This window comes from Agelaius phoeniceus, chromosome 1 (assembly GCF_051311805.1).
Source record: "Agelaius phoeniceus isolate bAgePho1 chromosome 1, bAgePho1.hap1, whole genome shotgun sequence".
Lineage (NCBI taxonomy): Eukaryota > Metazoa > Chordata > Aves > Passeriformes > Icteridae > Agelaius > Agelaius phoeniceus.
The window spans coordinates 16,847,195-16,871,289 of record NC_135265.1 but is presented as its reverse complement, the minus strand read 5'-3'; the positions used below and the strand labels follow the sequence as shown (position 1 = coordinate 16,871,289).

At 39.4% G+C, this 24,095-nt stretch overlaps 2 protein-coding genes across 5 annotated transcripts in view; one reads left to right on the top strand and one right to left on the bottom strand.

The window, feature by feature from the left end:
• The window catches only part of ACBD5 (acyl-CoA binding domain containing 5), a 30,509-nt gene extending 25,498 nt beyond the window's left edge, over positions 1–5,011 (top strand). For all 3 annotated transcript variants that reach the window (XM_054643728.2, XM_077173735.1, XM_077173748.1), the window contains one exon: positions 3,021–5,011. In XM_054643728.2, coding sequence (XP_054499703.2) covers positions 3,021–3,033 — 13 coding nt within the window. In that variant the 3' untranslated portion in view covers positions 3,034–5,011. The remainder of the gene's footprint in view (positions 1–3,020) is intronic.
• Positions 5,012–5,936: 925 nt separating this feature from the next.
• Positions 5,937–23,754, bottom strand: MASTL (microtubule associated serine/threonine kinase like). Of its 2 annotated transcripts, XM_077173716.1 has the most exons (13): positions 23,541–23,754; positions 22,697–22,834; positions 20,941–21,080; positions 20,111–20,199; positions 18,715–18,821; positions 18,181–18,316; positions 17,427–17,590; positions 15,074–16,291; positions 14,148–14,286; positions 12,681–12,695; positions 10,776–10,889; positions 10,584–10,685; positions 5,937–9,119 (listed from the first exon to the last, which is right to left on the bottom strand). In XM_077173716.1, exons 1-13 carry the CDS (start codon positions 23,733–23,735, stop codon positions 8,962–8,964), a joined length of 2,715 nt encoding a protein of 904 aa, XP_077029831.1. In that variant the 5' UTR covers positions 23,736–23,754; the 3' UTR covers positions 5,937–8,961. The 2 variants fall into 2 exon arrangements, with proteins under 2 accessions (XP_077029831.1, XP_077029839.1); XM_077173724.1 differs by lacking the exon at positions 12,681–12,695 and having other exon boundaries at positions 5,938–9,119.
• Positions 23,755–24,095: the final 341 nt, after the last annotated feature.

Genomic DNA, 24,095 nt, shown 5'->3' with positions numbered 1-24,095 from the left:
CTATCATTTCCTTTATAGACTGCCATCTGTCACCTATATTTAACATTTACTAGCACCTTACTATGATATTTTTGTAACATCTACCTTGACTTCCTTCAGCTGAAGGGCAGTTGTACTCTGATTTTGCCTTTTCTCAACTCTCTAAGCATCAGATCGAGTGAGTGTTCTCTAGTTACTGTCTGCTTACTTCAGCCTCATGCCTGGTTCTGTTAGCTTAGTATGCACTTGGCTTTTACATCTTTTTCCTCTGTCAGACTGCAGAGAGTTTGCATGTGTGTGGATCTTAGGAGAATTAGCTGAACTTGCTCTAGCTTTTTAATGTTTGCTAGTTTTCATGGTACAGTTTTCTCTCCTGTGGTAAATCACAGAAACACAGGGTGGCTGAGGTTGAAGGAGGGCTCTGCAGGTCATGTGGTCCAACATCCTTGCTCAGCCAGGAACACTTCAAAGCCGGCTGCCCAGGACTGTGTACAGGCAGCTTCTGATTGTCTCCAAGGAGGGAAGCTCCACCACCTCTCTGGGCAACCTGTGCCAGTGTTTCCTCAGAAATGCTCTAGACCTTTGATCATCTTTGTGGCCCTTTGTTGGACTCTCTCCAGTTTGTCCATGTCTCCCATGTAGCCTGAAGCAGACAGAGCACTCCTGGTGTGGCCTCTCCAGTGCTGAACAGAGAGGAAGGATCACCTCACTCACTCAAAGGGATAATGCAGGAAGGGATGATGTTGCAAGGGAAGCCTGTAACACCACTGGCCTTTGTTGCAAGGTCACGTTGCTGGCTCATGTTCAACGTGGTGTCCACCAGGATGCCCAGATCCTTTTCTGCCAAGCTGCCTCCCAGCTAGCACATACTGCTGCCTGGAGTAGTTTCTCCAGTGCTGGACTAAGCACTTCCCCCTGTTGTATTTCATAAGGTTCCTGTCAGCCCATTTTTCCAGCCAGCTGTAGTCCCTCTGGATGGCAGCACCACCCTCTGGCATATCAGTCACTCCCAGTTTTGTGTAATTTGCAGCTTTGCTGAGGGTGCACTCTGCACTCTGCCTGTCATCCAGGCCATTGCTAAAGGTGTTAAACAGGATTGGCCCCTGTATTGACCCCTGGCATTCACCACTAATTACTGGCCTCCAAGTACACTCCTATCATTGATCATTGCTCTTTGGGCCCAGCCCATGGCTTTGTAAACAGTACAGCACCACAAAGGCTGCAAATCTGCCAGGGAGCTCCCCTAGCTCAGAGCTGTCAGCAGCAGCATTAGTGTTGCTGCACTGTCTGATGAAACCAGAGATTGCAGTACTGAGGCTTTCAGGCAGTTATGCACATTTTGCTCATTCTTTGCACCAGCAAATGGAAATTTCCCCTTGTCAGCAAGGACAAAGTTGGGTGTTTTAAATCTATTTGTTTTAAGTATTTTACTTGAAGCTTCTATGAACTTCAGTGTTCTGCTAATTGTTCTTGCATGGCTGCGTTTTTTCCCTCACTCTGAACAGTGTGCTGTTCTTGAAAATCTTTTTTGATCATTTATTCTGACCTCTGTAGCATCCTCAATCCAACCACAGATTCAGACAGAAATCAGTTTTTAGAAAAGCACCCTTCCCAGCAATTTTTCTATTATATTGTTCTAGTAATTCAGTGCTTTGATGAATAAACACATGGTACATTGCTTTTAGTTTGGATTTGAGCAGCTTCAGTTTGCATCCATTGGATTTTCCTGTATCTTTATGCAGTTGACAAAGAGCCTCTAATGTGTTTTCCATGGTTACGTTTTGCTATCACCAGGTCATCTCATAATCTCTTGCTTAAACAAAACAAATGGAGCAACTGGAATCTCATTTTAAAATTGTTTTCCAGTCTTAGAATGATTCTTGTGGTTCATTGCCAAATACTTCGGTTTTTCAACATTATTTTTGAATTTTGGACACCAGGATTTGTACCAGTGGTAATGCCAGTGTCAGTGTGAAACACAGAGATTGCATAGCCCCATGTTTTGTTTACTCCTTCATGTGTTGTTTTGAGATGAACTTCAATAACAGAAACAACTCAAGAATTGTCTGTGCTCTTGAGCTTTTCTCTCTGTTTCTGAAGTCTACTCAAAGGCAGAATTTAAGGACTATGTGCTTCTGCAGCACATTTCTATCTGGAGTTCTATCTCCTTTAACAATGTGTAGGAAGCTGATCAAGTACACTCAGTGAGAAAACAGAGTTACAAAATGAGTCCTTTTCTCCTGTCCCGTGGCCAGTTTCAGCTTGTGCTCTTAGGCAAGGTGTGTGAGCTCTTAGGCAATAGCTGTTCTCAGTGCCTGCATTGACCCTGTCTGTGTACTTTTAGTTTTAAATTATGTGAAGTGTCCCTGCAGCAGAAACCACAAGTCTCTGCTACCATGCAAAGTTCTCTTGTGCTGCAGCTGTGGAGCCTTGACTTCTAAACTCCTGTGCACAGTGCAGCAAATTCCCTGTACCTGGTGGAGGGACAGCCTTCTGTAAGCAAGAGCTTTGTGTTTAGATCTTGTCCCTGGGCAGGGGTAGCTCAGCTCCATCCCAGCACCTCTTAACCTGTCCCTTGTTCCTTTATGAGGAACTTAATGCTGAAAATCTGGGTACTTGTAATGGAGCCTTCACCAAGAAGGCTTGAAAACCTGAATCCTAAGGTTTCTATCCTAAGATAGAAATATATTTTCATAATAGTAAAAGTTGTCTAGGTTCGGCTCATGATTTTAGAACCCTCTAATTTTAAGTTTTATGGAGTCACAGGGAAAACAGCTCTTAAGTGTTGCTCTGCTGAGCCAGCACACCACTGACCCAGGGTCAGAGATTTTTCTGTGGAATTCCATTTGCAGATCCAAATTCTTAGTGAATTTTCTACTCCTTGGTGTAAGAGAGCAAATTTTCGGGTGACTTGAAGCCCTGTTGTGTTTTATTGAAATGAAAACTTTTCACATGTAACCTTGATTTGTTTGTTCAGACAAATGAAAACTCATCTCATATATGAAGGTACATTAAACTAATTTATTTGTTTCCTCTTCTAGAAAACTGAACTGAGAATTCATGACTATGTTTAAGGACTTCTAGGAGAAGATGGCCCTGGAAAGCAAAGGAAGTCTGAATTCTCATAGAATCTCAGAATTTGGAATGATCTTCCTTATGTTACAGTAATATTTTGTACTACCTTTGAGCTAAATGTTTAAGGACTAATATTATTGAAACTTGAATGATTCACAGCTCCTAGGTAACAAATAAATTGAATAATTCCATCCTCAACACCATATGAACAATAATTATTTTGGAATGTGCTTGTGGATGGGCCTTCAGTAATTACTGGCCTGCTGATGTCAGTTGATGAAGACAATAACATCTCTGTAAAAGAATAAATGAAAAATATGTAAAACTGCCACTTTAACATTGAAATAATTTTACAATCTCAAGATCCCTGCCTGTTTTTCCACAGCATTAGGTATTACCAGGTGAAAGTTCTAAAGAAGTATAAATTCAATACATTGTAAGCTGTTGGAAAAAAGACAATATAGCTCTGAGGAATTCAACTTGTTATTTTTGCTGCTAAATTAGTGTGGGGCAATTTCCATATAAATTGGTCAGAAATGAAGTTGAATCCTTCACTTATTCTGTAAAATTGTAAAGAAGATTTTGGAATTTGTATATATTCTGAAAGTTAGAGCCATTAATAACAGGGGGACTGTCAAATACGAGTTTGGAAACAGCATGTGGTACAAGGGATCCATGTAAAGAGGCTGCACCTTATCTTTTTAACTTTCATAACTGTATTCTTGTTGACAACAGCTTATTTTAACTGAAATGCATAGTTTAGGCACAAGGTGCTTTAAAATGAGATGAAAACTAGCTCAATAAATCTAGCTTTAAGCTTTTAAAAAGCTCAGTGCACTGTAAGTTTTCTGTTGGCAGGTAAATTAAAGTAAGATTTAATGTATTGTGGATTTTCCCCAAGTTACATCATGAAACATATCACTTCTGGTATGTCTTTCTTATCCTTCTACTTCCTCTCAGAAAAAACCTTTTCAGCTGATTTTGGAGCTGATCTTTTTCTTTTCCCCACAGAATATTTATTAACCCATATACAGATAAAGGTGCAACCTTGTGAAGTTTGCTTGACAAAAGCATGCTTTACACTTAATTTTAAAATAAATTAATATATAAGTTGTATAAATCTCTGGAAAATGCAAATGCACTAAAATTAGATTTGACAGAAAACTTACAGTTTGCTATGACGAATTATATCACAACATAATCCATGGTTAAGCTCTAAATCTTCAAAAATTTCACCATTATTGATGTGCTTTCATTTTCCACCAGGACTACATCCTACAAATAATTTTTAGGGAAATTTTTTTTTTGGTCCTTCCTGAAAATATTTTATAGTTTGGAAAACATTTTTCATATAAGCTATACTGTATAAAAATGAAATCACAGAATCTAATGTTGGTTTTACCAGAGAAATTTTAATCTTGTTTTTTAGTTATGTGAAAAATTTTTTTAGTTACTTTTCCCCTCTTCTGATTTTCCTATTGTAAAGCTGAATTAAAAAAATAAAATAGCTGTAACCTCTTTGAAGACTGCTGTAACAAGCAGATGGTTTCATGTGCCAGAGATGAGTTTTGGCATGAGATGTACTGAAAACTCAGGTTTGAACAAAGCTTATCCTGGAAGTTCTGCTGGGACCTGAAGCCATTGTGCCTGAGCTTAAAATTCCTAAAGTGACTGATTTCTTCTCATAAGGGATAGAAATGATACAGGAAGGACACTCGAGCTTGAAGGTCACATGAAAGGCCAGCCTCCTGAAGCAGCATGTCTTCTGCCAGGACAAACCACCCTGGAGTGCCTCCCACAGCTCCTGTCACCTGTAGGGGTCGAGCTCTTAGAGATTGGACAGACATTCCCAAAGGTACTTCATTGTTAACCTCTCCCTGAAATAAATGTAGGCTTGTACTATCCTTGTTATTTATTCATATTTCAATAAATCAATCCCTTAATATTTTGTATTTTATCTTGGACTTAATATTTCCTAAATGCTGTACACCAGATGCTGTGTATGCAAGAGCCTGCTGGCTGTATCATGGAGAATCAGTCACAACCTGAAAGTTGTAATACAAAACATCACTTGAGTAACCATTCACTTGTAACTCACAACTGGGCCCATCTTAAACTCACCATAATTTGAACAGGTTCCTAGTTGGCAGGTATTTCAGCTTAAAGGTAAGGAAAACTGGTTGTTTTGTTTTTTTATCATTTGCCCAGGTGCCAAGAGACACAGCTTTGATGTGGAGGCAGTAGCATAAGCGGGTGGCTGGAGCTCAGAGCTGGGATACTCACACAGCCTGTGCTCTCTGCAGGAGGGCTGGGAGCCCAAACAATTCTGCACAGCACTGGAAGGGCCAGACCCAGCCCCAAACTGCACCTGTGAAGCAAACATCAGTCTGGGTTCCTGCAGCAAATCAGGCTTCACCTGAGAGGCAGAAGCTTGCTCTGTATCAAAGCAGATTACACTCCATCCCCTCAGAGCTGCTCAGCTGAGAGCACAGGAGCAGAGCCAGGCCTAAGGGTGTGCCTGGTGCAGCTGTTCCATCCTCAGGGCTCTGCTGCTGCTGTGCTGGGGCTGTGGCAGCACAGCAGGTGCTGAGGAGATGGAGCCAGCATCCTTTCTTGACTCATGTGAGTTATGCAGAGGAGGAGACTCACACCCTGCAGGAGTTACCACTCCAGGACATTGCTCTCCTGCCATTTCAGTACACAAGTGTAGCTGGTATTAAAGCTTCCAGGCAGGGCCTAGCAAGTTATGAGCTAACTGAAGGGCATACAGACCTGTACTGAAAGTAATAGGTATTTCCTTACTTAAAATCACTGCCTTTGCTGAGGTAGTGGGAAGCACTCAGGGTTTCTTTGTGTAAAAATCCATCTGCCACACTCTCAGCAGAGGCAAGAAAAACAAGATACACAAGCAGCAGCACAACTGCACTATTTTATTTTATTTTATATATTTACACAAAAGTAAAGTGAATTTTCGAAGCATGAATTTTGAAGTAAGTGCAAAGTGAACTCTTGGAGAATGAAGCAGAGAGGAAAATAATGCATTTTATTGCCAGAGTAAGCATGTGGTAAACTCAGTCATGCTGAAACTGGAATCTCTGAGCTCAACAACACATGGCAGCACTTCAGCACCTTGCTCCCCAGACACTGCCCTATGTGTAGGCGTGCCCAACAGCACACAAGGGCTGGGAACAACCATCCAAAACTGCTGCTTCTGTGTAACCAAGTACAACACTGATCTCTCCAGTAGTTTTCAGATGTAATGGCTGATAAACTGTCTCCCAAGATAACCTGGAAGCTGCAGAGTTTATATGTGTAGGTTGTGAACATGAAGTTTAGGCCTTCAGGGAGCACCATGTAACAGCTGCAGGACTTGCCAAGTGGTACTCTACAGCTTCAAAGGATCAGAAACTTTTGCCAGCCTACACTGTTATTTGTAGATCTTTACTAATAAGAAACACTAGATCTCTTCCAGCTACTACATTATACCTTTTAAACTTTTACCTGAGTTGACAAGGAATTCCATGTTGAACAATAAAGCTAGGATTCACCTTTTTACAAAAGATAAAAGCCCACCAATCGAAACGCCCCACAACATCACAAATCTCAACAATCAACATCTGACATTTAACTCCATGTTTGCTATAACCTGGATAAATGCAAGATAATTAAGAGAACAGGATATTGCAATATTTTCAGGGCTAATTGTGTGAAATTTAAATTTTGGACAGCACTGCAGTGATAACTTTATATTAAACATTCAGATTTGTCAATTGGCCAATTTACTGTTCTACAGATTCTACGGTTTTGTATTAATCAACTGGTTTTGTATTAATTCTATGTTTTTGCATTAATCAACTGGTAGGAATACCACAATTTTCCTTTAGGATAAGATTTTTATAGAAGCTTACTTGACCCTTGTAGATGATTAAGAACTATTTCAAAGGGTTAAAGAAGATAATACCAGTGCAACAAGTTTCTTCCACCTTGATGGGAAAGTGTTATACTGTCAAATGGGAACAGGTGTAAGCATCTGTAAAGCACTGAAGACAAAGACACACACTCTTGTGGTGTTCAGTTTTTTCTTTCTTTGACATGTAATCATAGTTCATTCTTTTAAGATTTGCTTTCTTAAACTAGATTACTAGAAATGGAAGAATAAATTGCATAAAGTACCAGTGATTAAGGTACCCTCCTACCCCAGTTTATATATTCTAACAGTACACAGGAAAATCACTAAAGAACATCTCATCACTTTCAGAGAATGTTGTCTATGAATACTCTTCAGTAGTGCATTCATTTGTTTGCACCTTTTCCATCATGTAACAATTGCAGTGTGACTGAACAATTTAGAAGTTCTCTGAAACTCCAGTCCTTAGCAAAGGGAGTGAAATTCACTGTATGTTTTGCAACTTGCCAAGACTCTTTTCCCAAAATTGAGTTTTCACAACAACTGGATTGGTCATTCTGAGCTATTAAAAATCAGCTCTCTTTAGGTCTTTCTAGGAAACTTCCTTTTTCTTCACCATTCCCATTCCTTTCCCAGCAACCTGAGGGGACAGCAGAAAGCCTGGCAGACTCTGTTTGCTCAGAATTCCATCAATAAATCTTGTCTTCCAGGAAGCAGGGTAATGAAGGGACAACTCACTACTGCTACAAAAAGAGTCAGTTCATGAAACCAAAAGGCACTTGGCAAAAATCACTGGCAAAATGCTTGGCTTCTGGCACATGGCCCCTGGCTGGAAACACCATCTAGCACAAATGATCTTTATCTAACATGTACTAACCTGAAAAATTAAAATCTTCTTTAAGTTAGAGATACATATGCAAGAAAAATACTGAAGACTATTTAAACAGAATTATCTACAAATTAACCTCTAAAACCTAGCAGACACAAGATTTGTATTGCATTTAAAGATAAATTTAGATATACTTCCCACTAATTTAGGTTTATATAGAACATACACTTCTATTTTATATTCTAGTCAAAATCCAAGCTCTGGCTTGTGAGTTTATAAAACAGTCTGTTAGCCTACAATATATTACAGTCTTAAATACTAGGCAGCTTCAATATGAATACTGCTTGCTAGAAAACAAAAAATCACCTGTCACTTGTCAACTGACACAAAGGAGCACACACACACACACTGGGCATTTTCTGTATAAAACCAGTAACTGCTAAAATGTGTGTTCAGTCCAGCTTCCTACAGCCCAAGGGGTTACAACACAACAACTTAAGCAAAGCATTTGTTTAACAGACTTGCCCCAAGTATCCTCTCCCTGCCCCATTTCTCTAGGACAGGATAGTCTCCTGCCAGTCTCACATGCCACTTCTAGCCAAATTAACTTGGAATTAACTGTTGTACCTTCCCAGCCCTTCTTGGGAATAGGACAAACAGAAGACAAGACATTGCAATGCTGCATTGAGATTTCAGTTTTCCACCTTGAATAGAAATGATCAGTTTTATATAGCCCAGTGGATATATATTCACACTGCTCAGACAGGACTGCTCCCAAACCAGCTTGCCACCACACTGAACAACCAATAGCTAAGTTATTAATTAAATACAATTGCAATTCCTTTATATCCTTTCCCTATTATGTTTAGCTGGGAAATAACACCACACTTCCTAACTGGAATAATTAATTACTATTAAAAAGCCCCATTATTGCCAAGAGTTATTAGGTCCAAGAAACAATGCTCTGGCCTCTCAGTAAGGTGCAGGAGATAACAAGTAGCACGAAGGCACTTGATACCAGTTTCATACAGTAGTTTCACTAAAGAATAAAAATAGGCTGGTAACTTGAAACACACTAAATTCAGCAAGGAAACTTAGTCAACACCAAACTAGGGTTACAAGACAACCTGTAAGTGTGCAAAACCATGGAGAATGTCCACTTCTCTTGATGCTATAAGCTAAATCCAGACACAGTCAGGTGCTGAGCATTGTTTCTAGCATCAAAGTAAGAGGTGTCAGTCTCATCATCGGGCTGAGGTATAAATGGCATCGTCTGGTTCTGGAGATTATCCCAGTCCACCCCGTGAAAGAGGGGGTGATGCTTCAGTTCTGAAACAGAAGTTCACATCAGCATGAGAAACTTCCTTATGTCCAAGCCCCACAGTCACTGTGTTCCCTCATCTGTAACTGTCAGTAGATTTGCTCTATATTCCTTCTCCAGAAGTTCATAGACATGCAAATTGCAATTGGGCTTTGATTACCCCCAATTTCAGTAAGACCAAACTGTTGGCTGGACAAGTGCAGATGCCACCCCCATCCAGGAAATCTGTTCCATAGAGTTCCACTGAGCCAAAAGCAGCTTGAAAGCTGCTCTTACCCAGAAAGATTGAATTTAGAGAAGCACAGCACAACATAACTGGGATTTCCCAGTACTAAAGGCTTCATGCTATAGTGAAAAAAGGGAGAGCACAAATTTGGGAGAGGGGAGAGAAGATGACAGTGATGGAAACTTAGGTACGACAAGAAAAACTTAATGGCTGTCCTGAAAACTACTCATCCAACTTCCCTTCAGTGGACTATAAATTGGACAAAGAGGCCAGATACAGTTGTAAATCTTGACAAAGAATGAATTTCAAAGAAGCTCAGATAGGAAGAAAGCATTATGTCATCTGTTTTAAAATTCTGTCCTTGACAGGCAATTTAGATTTCACTCTAAAATCTAGAAATAAAGACAGTAACTTGTGTTTAACTAAAACACCTTCAAATTGCTTTTTGGGAACTATCAAAGCCACAGAATTTTCTGTTGACATAATAATCTTCATTCATAATCTTGTACCTTCTCTATTTTAATTTGGCTTGATTTCAGCTTCTAGCATTTAGTCTCTTTATGTGTAAGCCTTTCCATAGTAATTTCCTTCTCTAGTGATTTCCTGAACAGTTCTCATAAGATTTCTATCCCTATTTCCAAAATATCTCACTCTAAATTTCTTTCCATTATCAACTTTAAAAAAAAAACCAAAACATAGTCACTGTTAACAATAGAAAATGTTTAAGCCCTTCTACAAGGGGGGAAAAAAGTAGACTTTGTACAGCATATATTGTCCAACTTTGTATTCTCCTATGCATTCAGCAGGAGACAGGCTGATTCCTAAGAAAAAACTGCTCTCTCTGAATTAACTGTTTGTTGTAGGAGGCTTCTCTCCCAAAATATCATCTTTTAATCAAGGTTCCCAACGTCATTTAGGTTAAAAATTCCAAATACCCATTAGATAAAAGAGAACTTTGGTACATCAGATATCCAACACTAAAAATGCATAGCAGAACAGCAGTAAAGCAAAACAGAAGTTCAATTAAAAAAATTTAAAACCAACAAAACAATCCAGCCCCAGAATTACCTTGTTCAGAAAGGAAAAACCCCACAAGAAATACAGAAAATACCACAACTTGTTAAGTGCTGTGATACTATACATGGAACCTAGGGAGGCACTGAGGTGTACCAGCCTAAGTTTCAGGAGGAGGAGATCACCACTTAAAAATCTGCAATAAGTTACAAAGAACAATTTTAATACCAACCCTTCAGTCCAGCTCTCTTAGTAGTGTCAATTGTTAGAAGAAGATCTATTGCATTCTGGGCATTATCAGACAGCTTTTCTTCACCCTCAGGCCAGGGAATATCTACAGACAAAAACAGAGTTGAGTTGGTAACTCAAACTATAAGACAAATATTGGAAATACATACTTGCCCTGCTTACTGAAACAGATTACCTCTTTTCAAAATATTTTGGAAGACCTGTGTTGGTGTTTCATCATTAAAAGGTGGAATTCCAGTTAGAAATTCAAACAGACAAACTCCGAGGGCCCACCAGTCTACAGCAGAACCTGGTAAAATAAATCCACATAATTACACTTACTAAAACGATACTTGCAAAGACTTTGACATTAGCAAAAGCTGAAGAATGTTTAAATTCTGCAAATTTCTTGAAGATTATGAAGAGACAAATTGTGTTTAATATACATGCAGATTAAAAATATATTAAAAGGTTTTTTATAGCAACTCTGCTCCTTAATTCATTATGGATAATACTGGGGTTTACTGATAAAACCAAGGGGGCTCTTAGTAACAATCTAATTATCAACTCCCAACACAGAGAATCCAGGAGATAACTCCTCCAGGAGATTGTTTTGTTATAAGAAATAGATGCCTCATGACTAGAGCCTGGATAAGTGCTCCATGTTGCCATCTGTGCCCTTCTCTCAGTTCTTTAAAAAGTCTCCAAAACTTCAGACTATTGAACTTCATTTTTGTTTGTCTAAATTATGATGAACATCATGAAGACAGCTTGCAGAAATGAGCCAGCACACATGAAGCTGGCATTACTTTCCATTACACTGAGCTGACTGGGGCAACGTGCAGTTACTAGCTATCTCTGCTTTGTTATTAGATAGTTCTGGTTTTCCACATTCCAGGGCTTTGTCTTTTTGCCAATCTCTATTAATGTACATTGAAACCAGCAGGCAAAGCAATCCCAAAACACCACTGCATGCATCCTAAGCTTCCTGCATCTTCAAGCCATGCCCACTCCACCATATAAAGAATAGATGCCACAATTGCTGTTAAAAAAAACCCCAAAACTTGGAAAGATAACAAATCTAATTGTTCTTGGCTTTTTTGGCATACAAAAAAACCTAAGACACCTCCAAGCAAATGAATGTTTTGAGCCATTTCACAAAGACTGCTGTGAAGTTTAGAAATGCTGAAAACCAGAGTGTTAACCAGAAATTTAGTACACTTTTAGCATGTCCTAGCAGCAGTAAGAGTGCCCACCAAGCTAAGTACATCAAAGCAGGGAGTTCACATCCACTGTTGTTAAGAGTACCTGGATGTTCAGTAAAATACTCCCAGCTCCAGTCAAAGTCTAATAAGATCACAACCTGAACAGTGTAATGACCAGGTTTCAGCAGCAATTTTTCCCACACAAAGTCTAACTAAAATTAGATTAACTCCTACCACAAACCTGCAATACAGGACCAAAGGACAGCATGAAGCTGTGCTGGGGAGGTTAAGGTGGGATATTAAGAAAAGTTTTTCCACCCAGAGGGTGGCTGGGCACTGGAACGGGCTCCCCAGGGAAGTGGCCACAGCACGAAGCCTGGCAAGGGCTCAAGAAGTGTTTGCAGGGACATGCTGTGACTCTGGGGCTGTCCTGGGCAGGGACATGAGTTGGACTCAATGATCCTTGTGGGTCTCTTCCAACTTGGGATTTTCTGTGATTCTGTGGTTTAAAGCAAGAAGCAATAACACCAGGTCTTGAGCACCTGAACCTTCTTCACCCATAGGCAAAGTAAATGAGACTGACTGCAATAAAGTAAAAGGCAGCAATGAGAAAAAGTGGCTCTGGGTTTACCTCGTGTTAAACAATTTAAGAATGCTGACTTTCCTTCTGAAGTACATGTTTACATGTGTGATTTCTGATAGTTTAGTCACACTGATAGGATGTTTACTGATTCTGTGAGCATCACACATTTTCATGTGGAGGTATATTGGATGTGTCTTTCTATACAGAACCATTGTTCACCCAAACAATGTTCTCAGAAACTGTGATCTGGTTATACTTTGACTGTTCAGTTATGCTGAACACTTCAGCTCTGCACAGAATACAGAAAACTCACCAGATACCAGAGTCCCTGCATATGAAAAGACAATAAAGTAAAAATATTACAATTATTGCTCAAAAAAACCCCATAACAAATACAAACATTGAATATCAAGTATGATTCTCCAAACATACAGGAATGAAGATTTTTTCACCTCAGGTAGTATTCCACAATAAGGAAAAATGGCAATGTTAAATCTAAGTTAGAAACAAAAATAAAATAGTTTTGTAACATGATTAATTTAGGATTAAAACTAATCAGCTCAACATGTGGAATATTTAGTGAGGGAAAACTTGGAGTTCCAAAAACCCTGGCTTCACTGAAGGTAATGGGAGACTTGTAATTTCCTGACACAAACCCCAGACTCTGCAAGTTTTCACTGAAGTCCTGAAAACCCAGTAACCACAGAGAAATCAGCCTGTGAACAAGTTTCACATTTCACATCTAAGTAGCACTGATTACATTTCCAAAATATTATCCAGTTTTAACATCTGCCCGATATCCAGGAGTCCTAAATGGAAGTGCAAAACAACAGCTACATATGTTTAGCATTTTCAATTTTTACTGTTAAATCTCTTCAGAGAGTTTTAGTTAATTTATATTAGCAGAATTTTATTGCTCCACAGGATAGTAATAACTACCTCTCAATTAAGGTCTCTCTGTGATGTAATTGTCCCAAGATTTGCAGCTCTACAAAATAGTAGTATACTTTTGGGGTGGAAATAAAATGGAATTATACATCAACAACTGTATTAGAGATAGATGCATTGCATTTAATTTTTATTAATGCTTCTTGCAATTTAGTGGAAAACTATTTCAGACTTTTTGTTAACCTCAGTGGACCTCAGAATCCGAGACAAAGAAATTTATGCCCTTCAAAGTTGTGCTATTTTAGTATAGTATTTTGAAAACAAACAAACAAACCCAAAAAACCAACCTCCAAAAATTTGAGGTTGGCATGCCTATTACTGCACCTTTACACAGAAGATCCTGTCAGATGTCTGGAGGGTTTCATGAGGCCACTCAACTCAATAACTGATTTTAAGGCAACTCCACACAATTGTCTGGCATCACATAACACTTTAATATCAATAAACAGAAGACATTCTAAAAATAATTGAAGACTTAAGCCTTTCACTCTAAAATTTCCCCTTTCCCATCCCAAAGAATCTTTAAGGGCACTCAGGATAACCAAGTTGTTACTCCCAAGCCACATACAAGTCTCAGGCTGCCAAAGCAGCTTCCAACACTGATTGGCAGCGAGCCTGCTGGTGAACAACTAAAATCTTTGGTTATGAGAAACCAGTAAAGGAATGGAAGGAGCAGCTGAAGCAAACACAGCCACCCATGATGGCAAAAGCTTAGCAGTAGCTATTTTTGAAAAATTCCCAATCTTATTGCTTGAAGGATTTACAGTTCTACAGACATTTAGAAATGTCAAGTGCCACCTTTCAAGTACTGACAGATGCTGCTTTGCCTTACCATGAGGCTGTGTCAAAAGCAGCTCAGGTGCCAGGTAGTCTGGGGTGCCCAGGATTCGTTCACCTTCTACGGGGGCAGCTCCTCTTCGAACACTCTTTGGAGTCCTGTACGGTGTGCCAGCATCGCCCCGGTAAGGGGTCTGAAAAGATGGCACAAGGACTTCAGATGTCAAACAAAACCAGCTCAGAAACTCCCAGCTCCAGGGATGTCACAGATGTAATAATTGATACTTAAGTTCAAGCCAAGAGCAAGTTACAAAACATTCTCTGAAAAGCATGTGTGAAATGTGCTTCCATTGCTTTATCTCAACAGTCTTGAAGCATAAAGATGCCGACCTTTTGAGAAACTTTTCCTTAAGCTCTTCCTCTACTGTCACATCAGCAGCTATCACTGTTCACATCAATCTTTGTAATAGGCTTGTAACTGCCACTTGACAGAATACACTACACCATCACTTTTAAAAGGATTAAAAAAAAAAAAAAGTAGCAGGTACAATGGCAGTTACCAGCAGCTGAACAGCATTCACACTGTCTTGGGAAGAGTGCAGGATAACAAAAAAACCACAAAAAAAAAACCCACCCACAACAAAGACTTCCCATTACATTAGGAAACCTATAACAACACTGCAAGAAAAAATAGCACAGGCTTTTTAAAATCAGTTCACTGGAACAGCAAAGATTTCTCAGAGATGGACAGTCAATGCATGTTGAGCCAAAGGCAAACCAGTGAACATAAAGCTACTGCTAAATTCTTACAGATATTATAAGTTTGGCCACACAAGTGCAGCAAGTGAAACCCTGACAACAGAGGTCATTTTAACAGACTACTTCAAACTACTTGAGTCTTCCCTAAATTTACCACTGAAATAATTTCAGGTCCCTAATGTCCAATACATGTACAAAGTTTCCATCTGCATCCTTACCTACCTGATAGACCTGATATGATCTTCCTTTCTGTAATGGAGTGATAGCTGTTGGGTAAGAGCCACTGCAGGCAGGTGAAAGATCCATTATATCTAAGGAAGCCAAGCTGCATGGCTCAGATATATTGGATAGATTGATTGGACTATTATAACTCCGAAAAACAACGGCATTTTTTTTGAAGAGACTCAGCGCTTCCTTCATCTTTTCTGAAGGAGAAGATACTGTGTCAAGGTAAGTTTCTTCCATGTGTTTCTGATCATGATCCTTTTTCTGATGTACTGGCTTGCAGTCCTGGACTGTATGTGCCTCCTCTCCATCCTGTGAGAGATGGAGATTATTTTGGGACTCTGGTGATGTTATTAGCACATCTTCAGGTTTTGGTTCCTCAAAGGAGAGGTCTTTAACACTTCTGTCCAAATCTAAAAGCTGTTTTTCTAGATGGCTTTCTGTAACAGACACTTCAGGAAGTAAGTCAGAATCTGCACTGAAGACATCTAAAGGTTTTTCATCAGTGACCAAAAAACTTGAGTTCATGTACTCCTTTTCATCATCCTTTCCGCAGTCTGCATCCAGATCACACATAAGGTTTTTAGCTACAGTTGGAGTAAGCGATCTTTCTACTGTTTCCTGGTTACTAATAAAACCCTTAACTTCTTCCTTGTTTTCACAGGTGTCACATAGGCATCCATCATTACAAAGCATTAAGGATTGAATTTCTGTTGTCAAACCTGTCCCTTTGTTTGCAGGAAATTCTGAGATCTGACAGCCACGTTTATATTCTGCATTGCTTTTTTTAACATAGTTAAGCTCTTGACAAGGACTAGTGTCAACTGATTCAAAGCTTCTTTTTACACCTGGCTTTTCAAACATTACTTCCTCTTTGACAGGCTCATTCTGCCTTGAAAGTGACTGTTGTAATCTGGAAGTCTCCACTGTTTCATAAGTCATGTCTCTTTTATTTACAAAGACTTTTTCTTTCCAAATCTTATTTTCAGAAATACACTTTCTTACTACTTTCACATCCAGAGTGCTCACAGGAGTATCTGTTATATCCAAACGTTCACTTCCCAGCTTCTGCCTGCTGCCAGACTCATTGCTGGCAATGGGAGAAATGGCAGACTCTAAAACTTCTTTGCTATTTGGCAACATAGCATTTGAAAGGAGAGCTGACCCACTGTTACTGGTTTTGGATGTTGTAGAACGAGGTTCATCTTCACTTTGCTGCAAAAAAGCATATTAAGTCTTGAGTATCAAGAAAAATATGATTACAGCATTATAGAAATGTTTAATTTGAAATACTTTATTACAGCCTCCATAATGAAATGCAGATTTGCAAGTGCTACTTATTCTAACTACTACTAGTGAGAAACCATACTTCAAAATATAAAAAAAAAACCAAAACCAAATAAGGCACAAAAGAAGTCAAATTATCAAGAATATAAAATAAGCTTACTATAATACAATAGAAAATGACATATTTTTAAATGCCAAAGGATGAAAAAATAGAGCAATTGATGTTGTATTTGTGACTTTATTTTAAGCAGTTAAGCTACAGAAGTTTTCAGTTTCCAAGAAAGTTCAAAGGAAAGAACCCCATTATAGTACCCTGCGGTATATTACACTTCAGAGATGACAGAAGGAAAATCTGATGTCCCTAATGTTTTGATAACACAATACTAAAACCAAGGCTTAAAAAAACAGATAAATACAGAATAATAAATTGTTTTAAATGTAAGTTGTTCTGTATGCTCTAAACAGGAATCATGGCAAGGAACTACATAGCATAGCAGCATTTTCTTTTAGGTTTGTGTTTGTGCAGAATTTCATGAACACATTAAAATAGGATAAAATATTTTAGGATAAAATATTATCAGCTATAATTATTGGTGTTAGGTTAGTTGATTCAAAACCCTACTAGAAGTTTGAAGTGGATTTTATTGTTTTCCCAAGTTCTGTCTTTTAAACAAATTCTTTCACCCACAATGCTGAGCAAATGAGCTTTAGGGACAAGGTCAGGTTCCAAAAAGCCACTGCTCCCAGCAGTGCCCACCTTGTGCAGGATAGGGCTAAACCAGTGATGGTCAGTGAAGCCTTCTCTTTCGCTCCTTTGCTGCAGGCTCAATAGCATTTGCTTCCCCTGTTATATTGCAAAGGACTAATATTTGTTTGAAAGAAAAGGTTATATCGGTTTGACCCAAAATCCTACTCTACACCAATTAAAATGCCTGCTCCTTCTACTGTAGGAAAGTTTCTCAACACTTGAAATAACTGAGGCAAGTAGAGTAAATAGAAGACATTTGCATACACAAGTACAAACTAATTTTAATTTAGAGTGGGAGGATGAAACAGTCCTGACCTCTACACCTTTCCCGCACCTAGGGCTGCTCCAGTTTTCTGATTCCACACTGGACAGGTGTGTGTGAGACTGACTGGAGGTACCAAACCTGTTTCTTGACTGAAGCAGAGTAGGAGTTAAACTCCTCGCTGGCATCACAGGTGTTAATTGAGAATTATCCAGATCTTAAGAGAAAAAGAAATTCAAATGTTGATACAAACAGGCAACATATACTGACTGACTTCTCAGTATGTTAAGCTTTCACATCAAAGGAAGCTAAGGAAAGCTATGTTGACAACAATTTCTCTTGTCATCTTTCTTGCATAGTCAATTCACATATTTTTTGAATTACGAACTTGCCAAGAATGTAAAAGCAGTACAAACATTAGCAGCATAGCTGCCTTCTTTCTCATTTCAGGTTAGAAATGAGAAAGCAGCAAGAGAAGACAATTTAAAAGAAAACATAGATTGCTATCCTTAACAATTTCCTCTGAAAGTATGTCAAGAACTGGCACTATTTCCATAAAATGTTAAAGGGTGATTTTGAATTCAGGGGTCATGATTTGAAAAAACCCAATCAAACAAAACCACTTTAGAAGATGACATAAGTAGTAGGTGAAAACATGTCATATGTACAGCACTGAAGGAATGGTGGAGAGCAAGACACCAACAGAATCACACCTTTTATGAAGTGGGTCCAAACTACTCACATAAAATTAAAAGACCACAACCTTACAGCCAGAGTATTCCTCAGCACAAGGCCTGGTATACTCACGCGTTTTGAACAATTTAGTTGAAAGAGGGGTATTTTCCTTTTGGGCCATAGGTACAGGAGAAACTGCTCCATGCGGACTGCCAGATGTTGGACTCGATTTGTGCCCTGGCACTTTCATTCCTACAGGAGGAGTATACTAACAGGCAGAAAGAAGCACAGTTAAAAGTTAATGGAGTCTGAACAAATTCTCAGTCCAGGATTTAGAGTGTCACTTCACTCTTTCTTTATGTTTGCATTGGAGCTTGGCCATACTCATAAAAAAAGTCAGCAATTCAAAAGTCCAAGATAATCACATCAGAATTTCAAATTACTCTAAACGTATCACAAGTCATTCTACCAGCTGGCAGAAGAGATGCAAGAATAGCCTTATCATGCCAACTGTTGAATTTAAGATAGTAAATAAACTAAAATGAAATACTTACAAAGACAGTGAAAATTACTTACAAAGTAAGAAATGAAATACTTACAAAGACAGTGAAAATTACTTACAATGTAAGAAATGAAATACTTACAAAGACAGTGAAAATTACTTACAAAGCCCAGAGAACTGATAAGAGACAACAATTGTCCTGGAGTACGTGAATAGTCCTGTTTTGGCTTTGCCATTGATGGGGTAGTAAGGATATCTATCATATTTATCTCTACAGAAGAAAAGAAAACCCAAAATCAAATAGATCAGGTTTTCATTTTGATATTAAACAAAGGCAAATAGTTGCAGACATTTATTTAAGTTTCATGAAGCCAAAGAAAAAATTGAGTCACATACTCAAAAAATATACATACAAATGAAGCCACCAAGACCAACTGAAGACTTACCTGTACATTCTTACTTAACAAAAAAAGATGTTTTTTCTTATACATCCATACATTTATACATACAGAGGCTGTAGAAGCCATATTTCTTCTCCAACACACTATGCAAAAAGCACTACATTTTCTAATTTGATATCAGCTTTGGTTTTTAGGCAGCAGTTCCAGCTTATGGCTTGTGGAATAGGATACTAAATTTGACTCCTTTTCCAAAAGACATCTCAAAAAAGCTACACAAGAATTTTTCACAGGTGAAAATTCAACCTTGGATACCTTTTTTTTTGCTCACTAGCAGTAAGTAGCTTTAAAGCTTTCATAGAATGTTCAACTAGAAACAATAACCTGTTCCATTAGAACATCAGTTAAAGCAGTAGATCATAAAAAATAAAGAACATCTAGGCTTTTCCTTTATATTCTTCAAATCATGAATCAAACTCCATAGACAACTCTGAATTTCAACATTCCTTTAACCATATAAAAAGGATGTACCCTCCAGCAGCTGTCTGAAAAAATGTGAACTGGTGCTGTGCAGCATAAGTTTGGATGATCTGGCTAAGGAGGTACCAGCTCAGAAATTGGCCATTCACCTTAGCATCTGCAGCCTGTGCCAGACAGTCATGACTATTCAGCTAAATTCTCTGCTTGAAAAGAGAACATTCACATGCCAAAGCACTGAGCTGATCTTCCCCTTCTCCCTCAAGCTAATGTCTGGAATATCCCAGTTAATTTATTGGAAATTAATTTATACAGGACCAAGAGACATGAACTGAAGGCCAGAAGTAGTCAGAGAAACAGGAACAAGCCAGAATTATTTATTCACCCATTGAAATCTCCTAGCAGACCTCAGAAAACTTTGAAATCCATATCCCTCCAAAGAAAGGGCTCTAGATCATATTTCATACATCCTTGTCTCAAAGAATAAATATTTTACCTTCTGAAGTGGAATGCTAAGAGCATGTAGCTAATCAGTACTTACCTATTAGAAATCAGGTATTACTGCAACATTTGCACTTATTTAATTGAAAGGTGCCCTTGACAGGGATGTGAAGTATTCAAGAATATGGAAATGTGATGCAGAAATACATTTTAATACAACCAAAATGATAGAAACAACTCTTACCTCTGTTCAGAGTAACTCTGGAAAGCCCAAAGTCTGTCAACTTTATATGTCCCTGATTAGAAATGAGCATATTGTCTGGCTTCAAATCCCTGAAAATATGAATACAGCTGAAGTCAGCAAAAAGAGCACTGAGCAACATGAAGAAAGATCACTGGCCAGAAACACTCATTACAAAACATTGGTTAGAGCTGTTTAATAGTAACATCTCCTAGCCAGCAGAAGATTCCAGTTTAAGGAACGTATCAAATGAATCAAATATATTTAGCATTAAATATGGCACAAACATCTCAGGCTTTGTAAAAATCAGCATGCATGTCAAGAGTTGCACATCTTGTGCTTCAGCAGGCTTGACAAGCGTCCTTCACAAGTAGCACCATCATAACATTCACTCATGTGCATCTCCTGCAGGTGACAAGCAAACCTCCAGCAGGAGTTTTCATGTGTGCTCTCTGCAGCATTGCTGAACGCAAAAGAACCCTCACTCTGGGGGAGCATCAGGGTCACCAGTGTCCCTTTGTCCCACAGGCCCAGGAGTGCAGTACCCAGAGGGTTCCTGAACCATCACAGCTAATCCAGCACTGGACTGGCAAAGAGCTGGCAGGGGAAAGCTCTGTGGGTTTGTGTGCTCAGCACACAGGCACAGATTTGATTTTAGCCATTGTTTCACAGCATTGCTGCAGTGCACACGTGCAAAAACAGCTTCCAGGAGCTCCAGCAAATGAGGTGCCTGTGGAAGCTGCCACAATGAAACAGTGATGGTTATGTGTTAGAGTGAAAAAATAAAAAACCCAAACTACCAAATTCTTATTTGTAAGAAAAAAAAAATTCACCTGTGGATTATTCCATGCCTATGAAGATAGTCAAGAGCCAATGCTGCTTCAGAAATATACTTAACAGCCATTTCTTCATCAAAATATCCATATATATGGAGAAGAGATTTGACATCTCCACCAATAAGGTACTCCATCACCTGTCATTCAAGCATTTTAAATTTAAAACACATGTCAAAATTGAAAGTAAAATACAAAATAACTTTCACCCCTAGAAAAATATGATTTCAAGGAGCAGAAGCAGAGAGAAGTACCTTTGTTCAAGCCTCATTTCCCACACATTACTTTTCACTTGGATAAAATAATTAAAGTGTCATGTAACAGCAGGCATTAAATATTTTCTTTCTGTAGACTATTTGCTTATTTTATTTGCCTAGATTACTTTTAGAAGCTAATTAAAAAGCTGACTACAGTTTTTGAGAGTTAACTACAGAAAATTTTCTATATTATAAATGTTATATATTTCTATATTGAATATTATGTATTTTAACCTATATTTATATTCATATATTAATCTATATTTAGTTTAATATTCTATATTTCCATAGTATAGAAAATGAAATGCAAAGCATTCCTGTGCAACTCAAGGCCTGAAGCCAAAGACCACCTATTTTATGCAAATCAAAGTATCTCAATACTTTATCTTGCCATCATTTATACACAATATTAAATTAAGACATGAGCTTTGTGAAATAAGTACAAACTATCAAAAATGCAGTGAGAGTTAGTGTGCAATTAAGACACATGAAAAAGAGTGGGAAAAACATACACCCAGTAGACCATTATGCAGACACATTATGATAGCCCATGTCATACTCAAAATAAAATAGAAGTCAGCAATAAAATAGAAGTCAGTCAAAATAAAATAGAAGTCTGAAACTCTTTGATGTCAAGAAGGCATTTATGGGGTTTTGGTCAGGAAATCTCATCTGTACTTACAGTCCAATACACAATATTCTTCCACACACATATATAAACATATATATATATATATAAACATATAAAAACACACACACACTTTATGTATATATAAAAATATAAATACACACATATCCAGACATGATTTTAGCATCTCCTTCACAAATCCTTCACCCTGAAGTCCTCTACTTCATGCAGCAGTTCAGAGACTCCAGAAAAAGAAGCCTTTGTTTACACTCAAAATGCATTGTAGGAGTGCATAGCAACCTTGTCTCAGAATTTCATCAAGCTGTTCCCTGTGTGAGCTTACAGCAACCCACACAAATTGTGCCAGACCCTTTGCAGACAATCTGAATCCTTACATGGAAGCAGCACATAAACCCATGCACAAGTCCTGCTGTGCTCCACAGTGCTCTGTGTGGATCAGCATTTAGTTTTGCCACTCAGTTATCATCTTGTCATGTAGGCCAACAACTGTAACAAAATTTGAGCACTAGCAATAAGTAAAATAAATTTCCTTTAAGTGAGTCATGGAGTACCTTCCAGTCACTTGGCTTCTGCTAGAACAGAATGATTTCTTGTTTTTCCTAAGATTTCTACATATTTCTAAGATAGAACAGTTGTTAGAATTTCTAAGTTTCTCCTGTAACAGAGGGGACCATGAGCAGAAAGAGCCCAAAGACACCAGAGGAAGAGAAATATTTTACTTCTTCAACCATTGTGAGAAAGATGTTAAAGTGACTAAGGAATACCATTATAGAAATGTTTAGAGATATCACTATAGTTGATGCTCAATTTTCAAGACTACCATAAAATGCCACAGCCATTTTTTACTCACTAAATAGATGTTGTTTGCTGACTGAAGCGAGTAGTATAAGTGCACAATGAAAGGACTTTTACTGAGAGCCAGTGCATCCCTCTCTGCCTGCACCTGGTGAACCATATTTTTGTTGATCATGTCTGCTTTTTTCATCACCTGAAAAACAAAACAGAGCACACAAATGATTTAACCTCAAAATGCTCATAATAAAACTGCATAGAGATGTACAGCTCTGCACAGCATTGCCTATTTTGTATGACTGTTTTTATGTTTCCTATTCTTTGTGTACTATGTAGATTGTTATAGTCCTTTTAATCACAAAGTCAAGTTTGCACGAATAATTGGTAAGCTTCTTACTAACAACCAGGCTAGGTTTTAACTCTTTGTGCAACGACATAGAAAACACAACAGGTTTTTGTTGAGCTTTCTTAAAATACTTACTCAGCAAGAACGCCTTTTATAATTTATTCTCGTATAGTCTCTCAGAGGCGGTGCTTTACCCCCCGGGCAGGCGCAGCAGCTGAGGGGGCTCAGCTACAGCAACTGTTTACAGGCGAGAGGCCAACAGCGCCGGGGCGCTTGGCAAGGTTTTTGCCGTTTTTTTCCCTTACTTAAAGTACTTATAAAAGCAGCTGTCGTTATCAGAGGTCCCCTGACCAAACCCTCCAGGCTTCAGGGAGGTGCGAGCGGGGCACGGCCGTGCGGACAGCGCGTCCCGGAGCACCGGCTGTGCCCGAGCAGCGGCCGCTCCCCGGGCAGGGCCCGGGGCTCATACCGGGGCCAGCCCTCCCCGTCCCCTCGGTTCGCCCCTCTCCCGCACAGGGCTGCTCGGCAGCAGCGCTGGACCCCGGCCTCGCCTCACCTTCACGGCATAGAGCCGGCCTGCCTTACGGCCCAGGTACACCTTCCCGAAGGCGCCGCGGCTGATGGGCTTCACGATGGTAAATTCCTCAATGGAGGGGGGCCGGGGGACCTCAACGCGCGTCGAGCCGGCGGCTGTGGCGGCGCTGGGGCTGGCAGCATCGCCCCGCTCCCCCCCGGGCCGCTCGGGTGCCATGGCGCGCCCGGCCCCGGGCCCGCCGCGATTCAAAGCGGCCCCGCCCCGTCCCGCCCGCGCCGTCACCAACGGCAACGCGAGCTCTCGCGAGAGCCCGCGGGGCGGCCACGGGAGGCGCCCTCAGAACATGCCCGTGACAAACCACCGCCCGTCTGGGCTGGCTGATCGCCAGAGTGGGAATCTAGGTTTTCCTGCTTGGCTCTAGGTTGTAACTTGCTGTGAGTAGGTTCTGTCCTCCCATTCCTATGGGAGGCTTGAAGGTGTCCTTTGCAGGGACAGGAGTTGGACTCGATGGTCTTGATGGGTCCCTTTCCAACTCAAGGATATTCTATTTTTGTATAATTTTCTCCCACTTGCATA